Source organism: Pithys albifrons, chromosome 19 (genome assembly GCF_047495875.1).
Source record: "Pithys albifrons albifrons isolate INPA30051 chromosome 19, PitAlb_v1, whole genome shotgun sequence".
Taxonomy (NCBI): domain Eukaryota; kingdom Metazoa; phylum Chordata; class Aves; order Passeriformes; family Thamnophilidae; genus Pithys; species Pithys albifrons.
Window position 1 is genome coordinate 6998489 of NC_092476.1, and position 10230 is coordinate 7008718.

At 46.7% G+C, this 10230-nt stretch overlaps 1 protein-coding gene across 2 annotated transcripts in view; it reads right to left on the minus strand.

Annotated features, from left to right (window-relative positions):
* The window catches only part of RECQL5 (RecQ like helicase 5), a 37350-nt gene that overhangs the window by 1201 nt on the left and 25919 nt on the right, over positions 1 to 10230 (minus strand). For both annotated transcript variants that reach the window (XM_071573859.1, XM_071573858.1), the window contains exons 9-19: positions 7481 to 7708; positions 5951 to 6050; positions 5421 to 5457; positions 4546 to 4604; positions 4325 to 4401; positions 3748 to 3841; positions 3156 to 3296; positions 2067 to 2734; positions 1772 to 1850; positions 667 to 915; positions 83 to 155 (exon numbers count right to left, since the gene is read on the minus strand). In XM_071573859.1, the coding sequence (XP_071429960.1) occupies positions 83 to 155; positions 667 to 915; positions 1772 to 1850; positions 2067 to 2734; positions 3156 to 3296; positions 3748 to 3841; positions 4325 to 4401; positions 4546 to 4604; positions 5421 to 5457; positions 5951 to 6050; positions 7481 to 7708 (1805 nt within the window). The remainder of the gene's footprint in view (positions 1 to 82; positions 156 to 666; positions 916 to 1771; positions 1851 to 2066; positions 2735 to 3155; positions 3297 to 3747; positions 3842 to 4324; positions 4402 to 4545; positions 4605 to 5420; positions 5458 to 5950; positions 6051 to 7480; positions 7709 to 10230) is intronic.

A 10230-nucleotide genomic window follows, 5' to 3' on the forward strand; every position in this document is an offset into this window, starting at 1 on the left:
ACTTCAGACATCTGCCCCCCTAAGGACATCAGTCCCCTTGGCACCCAAAGAGCCCTGACTCTCGGGGCTGTCCCCAGCTGACCTGTCCTGCGGGCAGGGCTCTGCTCCCGGGTCAGCAGGTGAGACAGGTGCCGGGCAAAGCCCTTGAACAGATCCTGCAGAATTGGGAGAGACAGGGAGCAGAAAGCAGACATGAGTTACCTCACCAGACTGTTTCCATGCTTGTCTTGCCCTCAGCACGGGCTGGCTGTGGCACAAACCACTCCTAGATTGAGATTACAGGAGTGTTGCACACCTGCAAACACACCTAACCCTGCAGTGCTGGCACACAGAGCCTGCCTTGCAGGACACATCAAGGCAACTACACCAGAACTGAGCCTGATCTGCAGCTGCTGCACAGATGGGAGTTAAAAACGTGCCAGAGTTTTATGTGAAAACATGAACAACCACAAATAAGTGTGGAACCAACATGACACCACTCCAAACACACACAAACCCTTTTGTGGCAGAGGTGAGCTCCTGCACCTGGCATCACTAAAACAGCACCTACCAAGGTGCAGTTTGGAAATGGAATGTGATATCCAGATCATCTCTCCATTTTCAGATCCCCAGATCACTATGAGATGCAGACTCTTTCTACTACAGAAGTCTTGAGCTGTGCCCTACCTTGGAAGCAAATTTGCCATCCTTGTAGAACGGGGTCAAATATTTGACAACGATGTCTGCAGTGTCTTTGAGGGACACGCCACTGCTCACTGGCTGTAGGGTCTTGCTGGTTCCCTCTTCACAGTGTACTAAGGTGGAATCAAAAGTCACCTTCTTCTTTGTTGGACCAACACTTCTGCATTCTGGGTTGGACAGAATAGAGGATTTTGCCGCTGTCCTCAATCGCTTTGGTGAAGGACTTTCCATATCCTGGAGAGGGGACAGAATAAAACCAAAACTACCAATTCCTGTGGCAGCATTCCATTACCAATCACCCACTTCCTTCCAGAGACACAAATCTTTGCAGCATCCTGCAGACTCTTCCTACAGTAGGAATCTCTGTAGCCCATTTTGCTGTGCAGACATAACACACTATTTGCCCCACGAAGGGACTTTGAGAAAAACCCTTTAAGAGTACCACACTTAGAACTACCTTGTGCTCTTATTAGGGCAGCTAATTGCTAGACCTTTTCTTTAAGGGAAAAACCTGACTGGAAAAGATTTTTCAGGATGTCTGTCCCTCAGGAAAGACCAGCCATGTCAGGAGTGCCACATGCCTGCTCAGTTTGGGAGAGAAAGAAGACTGCACTGCTGCAGAGACAGCTGCCAAATGCAGAAGCAGAGACTGAATGGCAAGGCAGGCTGTGAGCACAGGTCGCTTCCAACGGTCCTGTGTGTCATTGGCCTGTGGTTGTTCCCTTGACTGGAGAAAGCAGCTGCTAATTATAGTTCATTACAGATCTAGAGGGGGTGAAGGGACTCATTCCAGGCAAGTCACCAGCAAGGGCACAGTCACACGTGTTGCACAGAGGAGAAAACAAAGAGTGGAGGGGAAGCTCCCCACTGCAGCCCCCCCCAGGTGCTGGCATGGCCCAGTGGGCAGCAAGGAAACACCAGGAATGCAACAAAACTGGGGTTCTCCTCTCTGGTGCAACAGCAGATGGGCCCTCCCCAGATAAACAGCACTCTCAGGTGAGGTTCAGGGCAGCAGCATCACTCCCAGAGAGAAATTTGGCACAAGATGAGCAGAAGAAATAGAGGAAATTAGCACTCATTGAAGTCTTACCTCATCTGGTCCTGCCCGCTTCCCACTCTCACCTTCCCCAACCACAGGTAGCTCAGCTTCTGAGACATCTGCAGCAGCACTAGTGGGAAGAGTGGAGAGAAGGTCAACTGTAATCATTCCACAGTGAAAATACTCCTGCATTCACTGCCAGTGGCCATGAGACCCTTCATGGTAAAGCAAATCTCCCTCACCTGCCCAGGGATCTCATTCAGATTACCAGTTTCCAGGACGAGGCTGGTGGGGCTCTGCAGCTTGTTAACAGGGCAAAAAGGGAGCAAAGAGGTAGGGATTTTACCTGGACTTTATATCAAATTCTTCCTGAAGTAGTTCAGATTCAGCAGCCTGCTGGGTCTTAAAATCCTCCCCTGTCTCAGTCTCTGTTCCTTCTGTTTCTCCCAGTCTTTCATTCTCTGTCTGGGACTGTCCAGTCAGATCTCCAGAGACATCTCTGTTTTCCTGAGGTGTTGTTTTCTCTTGACACATGCTTTGAGAAGAAACCTGAGGTAGTGTGCTTGCAGAACAGCCCTCTTCCTTTGTTGAGCTGCAACTTTTGGCTTTAGAGCCACCTTTGGAGAGGGAGAAGAATTTGGAAATATCCTGTGATTCTTTTTTAGCTGCTTCTGCGAGCATTTGCTGCTTCTTGCTGCGTTTGGACTTCTTGGGAGGGCTCTCCCAAAGGGCAGCTTTTGTGTCTGGACTGGATTGCTGTCCCTTCTTTTCAGGGGATACTTCTACCCCAGCACTCTCACACAGTGCTTTGGTTTCTCTTTCTTTCCCCTGGAGAACAGGGTTTCTGGTGTCCAGTTCTGGACTGCAGCTGTTGTTGTCTTGCCTATTTGGACAATCTACTTCTTTTTTGTCAGGCTTTGCATCACTCTCCTCCTGGATCTTCAGCAGTTCTGAGGCTGTCTGGAACAAGTCGGATTTCTTTGGAAATCCTGCTCCCACACGCTTGGGTTTGAACTAGGGAGAAAGGAAGAAGAAATGTTGGATGTGACATCCCTGTGTGCAGAACCCTGAAAGGAGCTAAGTTTCTGCACACAATACACCAGTGTGGACAGCTGTAAGCTGGGGGAGGCTCTAAATCTGACTTATCATCACAACTATCACCTGAGACATGAGGGAAATGGATTAGGTTAAATTCCCAGGCCAGCAGTAGGGAAACACATCCTTGGTTAGAGCAAGATGAGAAAGAACTTATTTAAACCTGTGGCCTGCACACAGATTATATTCACTAATAGCAACCACCGTGACAGACAGACAGGGAAAAGCAATTCCAATAGAAACACACAGCTATGGCCCATAAAGGATGTAAGATAAATTAATAAAAAAAGCAGAAAGACAAAACACACCTTTCCCTCCTGTCCATCCCATCAATACTCACCGAGTACACCTGGGATGCAGGGAGGAAATCCTCCTCTGCTGGAGACTCAGACTTTGTTTCCAAGCTGCTGTTGCCACCAGTTCCAGACCCAAAGACTGAGAACAACTCTCCTTGTTTGGAGGCTTTGCTGATTTCTGCTACCTGAAAAGAGAACAGAAATATTCTCCAATGGCTAGAAATCTTTATGCATTCCTGCCTTTGGACATACTAAGAGCCATAGTGGCAAAACAAATGTCTCCCCTGGACAGGCACCTGTCTCAAGAACAGAAACACCTTCAGAGAGACTGATGGCAACCAGGTACCCCAAATTAAGGCTCCTCTAGTGTCAGCAGTAGCACCCCCACTCCCTTTATTGCTAGAACATATCTGGGTAAGCTTGCACTGGCATGTAGGTTTCCAGGGCCTGTAAAACCAACAAAGATGTGAAACCAAAGTAATTCTGGGCCCTCTTGGAAACAAAATCAAGAAGAAAGATTTGGAAGAAACCCAAGGCAAAGCAGAGCTTCTCCTTTGTCCTTCCCACACAAACTCTACCCTATTTCCCCTCCAGCTGAGGCCCCACCACATTCACACAGCAGATGTATGTCCCCACCTTCTTTAGCACAGTTGCCTTGTATGAATTTGCCATTTTGCTGGTCCGGAAAGCTTCATATTCCATTTCCACTGCACAGGCATGAGGGTCTGACCTGTAACACAGGCTGGGGTGATTTCTGGCAAGACACACTTCTATATCTGCAAAGGGAACACTAGGGCTTAAGTATCTCTCAGAAAAAACAAAATTCACTCCCTCCGGTGCCAGAAAAAGTGATAACTTCCAGTTAAGCCCTAGGGCATGCAGTGGCAAATAGCTGGAGAATGGAAAGCGTGATGAAAACACTTTTCAATCAAAGTCCTTTTGCCCAGAGGCTCAGTTGGAGAAGTACACTATCCCCACCTTGTGGGATAGAGGAGAATTGCGGCTCCTGGGATCAAACTGGTTTAGCACTCAGCCGCAGGAATCCTCATATCCAATCCTGAACATCACTAACAAACAGATGCTCTTAAATGAAACTCCATCCTTGGACAAAATAACTTTAAAAAGCATTCCTTGAGAATGGTAATTCTGCTCAGGGAAGAGCAGGCTCTGTGTTGAGGGACTCATTAGGTACCCCTTTCTCCTCATCTCATACCCTTTTCCTCCTGTTGCTGGATTCTTTTGATTGTTGCTCAAAGCTTCTTCCAGCATCTTCAAGCAGTGTTCCCGTCCCTAGGAAACATGGGATACTCAGACATGCTCTACAGAAGTCACAGTGCCCCTTGCACTTCCACCCCTGAAGGAGTAAGAACGGGGCAGGCAGAATCTTTGTTGTTCTTTCCTAGACAACAGGACTGAGTGTCAGCCATGACTTACCTTCACCGTGAGCTTCGAGATCCTCCTGCTGCCAGCATCCTTGAGGGGACAGTCTGCACCTGCCACAGGAGAGGCATTGGGAAAAGGAGTTACAGCAGGGCTGGGGGTGATGGAGAACACCTCAGCTGACATGGGGAAGTACCAGTCCAGTACTGCCTGGCATTCTCCTCCCCGCACTGTCACCCCAAGGACCACTACAGTCACCCTTTTTACCTATAGAAGCTACACACTCCAAAAGAGGAGGCAGAAGCCAAAGTGAGATTGTTCTTTCTCATTGAGAACATCTACTTTGGAGTTTATGACTTTCCAAAGCTTTCCAAAACCTTCCCATCTCAGGAAACCCTTTTTTAAGGGATGGCAGCCCTTAGGAAACCCAAATCTTTCCTGCTCCCCACAACACCAACCAAAAAAAAAACCAAAACCAAAACCAAAAAAACCCCAAAAGGCCAAATAAAGTAACCTGACCCACCAGGTATTCTTTTACAACAGTGTAAGAACCACACTGCCAGACAGGGCCCCAAGCAGCACAGTTAGAAACAGCCAAGATTTTCAACAGTTTCCTTATAGCCCAATCATTATTACTGCTGCATAACCACTGAACAAATAGCCTACAAAGTCAGGTTAAACAGAGTGTTCCTTCTCTGTTGCTTTGGAAAAGTTGTTCAGAAAGATGCATTCCATATCTTCACCCCAAACAAAGCTAAGCAGTGATCCATCTCCCTCCAGCCAAGCTTTCACAGCCAAAAGCTTTTTAACCTCTGTGCCTGGGGACTGACACCTCCAGGGGTGATGCCATATAAACTTACACACAGCTGCAAAATACAAGACTTTCTTCTCCCAAAGCAAACCCACTATAAATCAAAGAAGGTATTTACTTGGAGGAACAAAATCTTCCTTTTCTGGTTCTTTGCCCTGGAAGAAAATAAAGATCAGTCAAACATTTCCATTTCTGCAACAAACATGCAGGTCTGGAAGCACAGAGAGATATTTTATGCCCCTTTTCCAGGGAAAATTAAAGCTGAAGTTACAAAAGCACTGAATAGGCATGAAAATAGGGGAAAGAAGACAAAGAATGAAAGCCAAAATTTCACCTTGGCTATGGGAATGTCTAAGGGAAGCTGAATGGGTAAATCTGTTTTTACAGCTACTGGGGGTATTAAAGACAACAGAATCCTCCTGATTAGCATTGCAGAGAAAACAGTATAGAAATAAGCTTCATTTTTTCCTATTATGGGACGTGCCCAGAACATGGAGAACATGGAAAAAGCAGAGTAAAAAGTAAAAGAAAACAAGGAACAGCAAGATGCAATAATTTATTTTCATTAGTGCCAGGCAGCCTTTGTGGCTGTAGGACAAACTCCCAGCAAACACCCTGGGTATCTCTTACAAACTGGTACCCACTCACCTTGCGCAGACTCATCTGCTTCTTGTAGAAGTTGTCCCACTCCCGTTTCCGACGCTCTTCGTTGTCGTCCTCCCAGTTCCCACTGCTTTCTTCATCATACCTGGATAAGTCAGGAAAACAAGAGGAACAAGCCTTTCTGTAGCTGCAGAATTAACTGGGGGACACGTTTGGAAAGCACAGATCACCCCAGTGGTGTATCTCACATTCCTTCTGAACAAGTCTCAGCTTTTAGTTTCACTGCCATCCCTCACCTGGGACAGCAGTGAGTGTCCTGCAAAAATGAACACTAGTTAGCAGTGGCATGAACTAGTAGCTCTCAACTAATGCTCTGAGAATGGAGGGCTCCATTTAAGCTCTGCCAGATCGTCCCACAGGGTTGAGGAGCCACTGACTCGTGTCCTGTACCTCATCAGTCACTACTGCCCTGGGAGCAGAGATGGCAGAAAGGGCACAGCACTCACTCCTCAGCCTCAGTTGCTCACAGACTGTTGTAGTAAAAGAAATCCCCATCACTAATACACTGAAACGCAGCAGCTGATCCTTACCAGATGTAGCCCAGGAGTTTGCTGCCTCCCACAGCTAAAACTTACAGGAATCACAAATCAGAGCTTTAGGGCTGTTGACCATTACAACTTCCAAGGCAAAACTACAACCAAGTCATGGAGAGGTTCACTAAATCAAGAGGCAAACACTGTGCTGTTCAACAGCATAGGCCGTGGCTTTTCAGATCGTGAGACCCAACACAGGCTGTAGGTCCCAAGTACCAGATTCCTCTGACTCAGCCTGAGGAACAAAGCCACCAGTCTGCAGCTGTTTAAGGTAAAGCAGGGCCAGGCCAGTGTGACAGCACTGTGTATCCTGGCAGAGCTTCATGGGCAGTACCAGCAGCGAAACTTCGTCCTGACAAAGCTGCACAATCCCTGCAACCCAGCCAGAGAACAAGGAGAAAGAGAAGTTGCCACCTCCATATTGCCAGCATTTTACAGAATTAATCATGTTTTCCACTGCACATCTTCCTTTTGCTGTCAGCCTGACAGGAAAACACCAAAATTTCACAATCTGCAGATGAATATGACACTGGCACTCCATTACACCCTCTGTGGTGACTAAAGTGCTGTCAGTGGCCCCTGGCCTGCTGGCCCACAGGCAGCTGTACTAAGTCAGGAAGGAACAATGGAACACGTCATCTTGGTCTCAATTTAAACATTTTTGATCCTTGTGACTGTGAACAGGCTGAGCCCACTTGCTGCTTTCAAAAAAATGTCAGGCTAGTTTCTCAAGCCAATTACATTCTGCAGGGCAATTCTTAGGTCTGTCAAAACAGCTTTTGGCTCTCTGGGACACGAATGTGAACAAGGCTGCCAAAGTGTGTGGAAAATGGAATTCCAGCTCCTGCTGCCAGGAAGTTACAGGAAAATACCATCCACACAGAAACATGTGCTGAAAATAGGAGAGGCTGGGCCTGCAGCTGGGAGATGCTCTTTTCTCTGATAGTCCCTGGGATCTGGGGTTTATCTCTCCAGCACAGACCTGCTGAAACCTCGGCAGCCTCTCCTCCCGCCCTCGTACAGCTCGGGGTCGTAGGTATCCCAGGAGGAGCCAGAGGGCCCGATGCAGGTTTTGCTCCAGTTGTTGCTGCAGCGTTCCAGTGACTCCAGTTGCCTTTTCACTGCCCCTGGGTTCTTGCAGAAATCACAACACTTGTTACACGGTGGGGTGACATCACCGAAGTACTTGGCTATGGCAGCGTGGCGACAACTGGGAAACACAAGGGAAATGAGCTGGTCATTATTTTTATTGACAAGAACTCCACCCTCCAAATGCAGGGTGCTTTTTGGTAAAGATTTGAGTCTTTTTTTTTCCACAGAGAATGCCTATTCCAACAGGATTCACAGGGATTAAGTAGGGTTCTGTTCCTGGCACCTTGCTTAAGGTCTCTGCCTCCACTTCTCCACATGTAAAACAAACATTGGTGTTAATCTCTTCTGCTAAACCCTTTCAGGTCTTTGAAATCTGCAAAAGGAACAGTTTATGAAATGTGCTGTTATTAGTTCTGTCTCACTGGCCAAATATATTCCATGTCCTATCTGGATGGCTGTAGGATAAATATGTAAAAAGGCCCTGTTGATCCCTACACCTCAGAGTGTATCTCTATATTCCACATTGAAGAGCTTATTATTTTATTATTTGTGGCTTGAAGGCAAAGAAATGTATATCTGAAGATACATAAACGTAAATTAAGTCCCAGAATTAGAGTCCAGACTGAAGTGACAAGGGAGCACCACTCAGATAACACAGCCTGGGGCTCGATGTGCTCACACATGCTCCAGATCAGCAGCCAAAGTTGGGGTAGAGTCCCACATCCATGAAAACCAGTCCATTTACTCATACAGGATTGCACAATCACTTTACCAGGCTTAGCAAACTAGCCATGTGAAGATGATTAGATTCTTCTAGAAATCTTCAAAGATTTTTGGGATTGGCTTTGGGGTATGTAAAAAACAGTTTGGTGACAGAAATAAGCTCATTAGCAACACAGGCAGGAAGGAATTTCTTTTCTAGAACACTCCCTAATTTAAACCAGTGAATACACTGATTTCACTAAAGAAGAACCAGGAAGTTACTTTTTTCTGTTTTTTAAAAAAGCTTTTCAATACTTGAGATGCACAGCAGAGGTGGCCAGTTGTCTCTTAGTCAAAATGCTGGTGCTAAATACACAGAAATATTTTACTTCATCAGGCATTTAGAGATCAAATCCTGCAGCCAAGTGGGAACAAGCGTTATTTTAGAGGAGAATTATTATTTTACTACAAAGGAGAACAAAGTGGAGATTTTTCTTCTCTGCCAAGGAGTGCCCTAGTTGGCTTACCAACTTCATCTGCAAAAAGTGGGTCACAGAGGGGAAAAATTTAGAGAGTGAGCACTTCATTTATTCTTATTATAAACACTTTAAGGCATGTCTGAACTTGCCAGAGATCTAACAAATGTGGTTTTCTTCTTAACTCGTGTGTGTGTTTGGGGGGAACACAAGTGCACATGTCCCAAAGCATCCCAAACAAACCCTGCCAGGCTCTGCAGTGCCGGCTCCTTCCCACGGCCTGGGAGGTCACTGTGCCAAGTGGCACAGGTTACAGATTCCTGTCTCCCCAGCAGTGACCCGTGTGTGCTGAGGCACAGAGGGCCTGGCCCGCTCAGGTGAGGAGGCTGCAGCAGCCCGAGGCTGCTCTGCACGGTGCAGAGAGCCTGGAGAGAGCCCTGACAAAGCTGGCTTTATATCCCCCTGCAGAGCCGCACTGACTCACTCCCGTCCTGCACTCAAAGAGCTCCTTTCACATGGTGGGGAAGGGTGGGGGGACCGGGATGGGGGCAACACATTCGATCCCCTTGTCCTGCCTTTCCAAAAGAGCTACTGGTGCTGCCTGGTCTGCCAATGCAACGTGACTATAGAAATGTCAGCGAGCTGCAAGTCAGCTTTTTGTTTCCCCAAAAGAAAACAGGCATTCTCATTAGTCCACATCTCTTTCTCTTGCACGCACTGATCTGTGTTAGAGTTAAGTGAGGCATACAGTAATGGTCAAGCCCTCTCCTCACTCCTACAGCTTAATCACCAGGCTTATGCTGGGGAGGGACAACCACACACACCTGTGCCCCTTAAAGTGAGATGCCCCAAGGTAGGGTTTTGGTGGAAGCAGAGATCAGCTCTGAACTCACTGTAACAGTCCTAGTTTCTAACCCATCAGTCCTGCAAAGCCAAGCCCTGTACACCCAGGTCCCTGTGACTGCCTCTATTTTTCTGAAGAGTTACCCCATCTCACACAGTCACATCCACGGCCCCACTTTAGGCAACGGTGCTCAGGACTTGGCTCATAACGGAAACTCATTTGGAGAACTAAGATTGCAATCCTATAATTAAAGCCAAAAGGCAAAAAACAACAAAGATGCTGAGGTTAATCACTGGATTAAAGTTCTACTGAACACAAGAGGTCCTGAAACAGTCACTAATGCATTAACATGAGAGGGAAAAGCTTCCTGAGTCACATGAGCACCTGACTAATGCCCACGAGACGGAGATGATTTACATAAATTAATGGTAGTCTGTATACATGTCCTAAAATTATTTCATCTTTTAAATATGCAACTGTTTTATTTGTCTCCCCTTGCCCTTCAGCAGGAGTGTGTATGAAGCTGATCACTGGTCTTTCAAATGTCTAAAGTAAATTGTTATTTCCTTTGAGGCATCCTACCCTGATTTAACATTATGGAATAGGATGAAAAGCAAA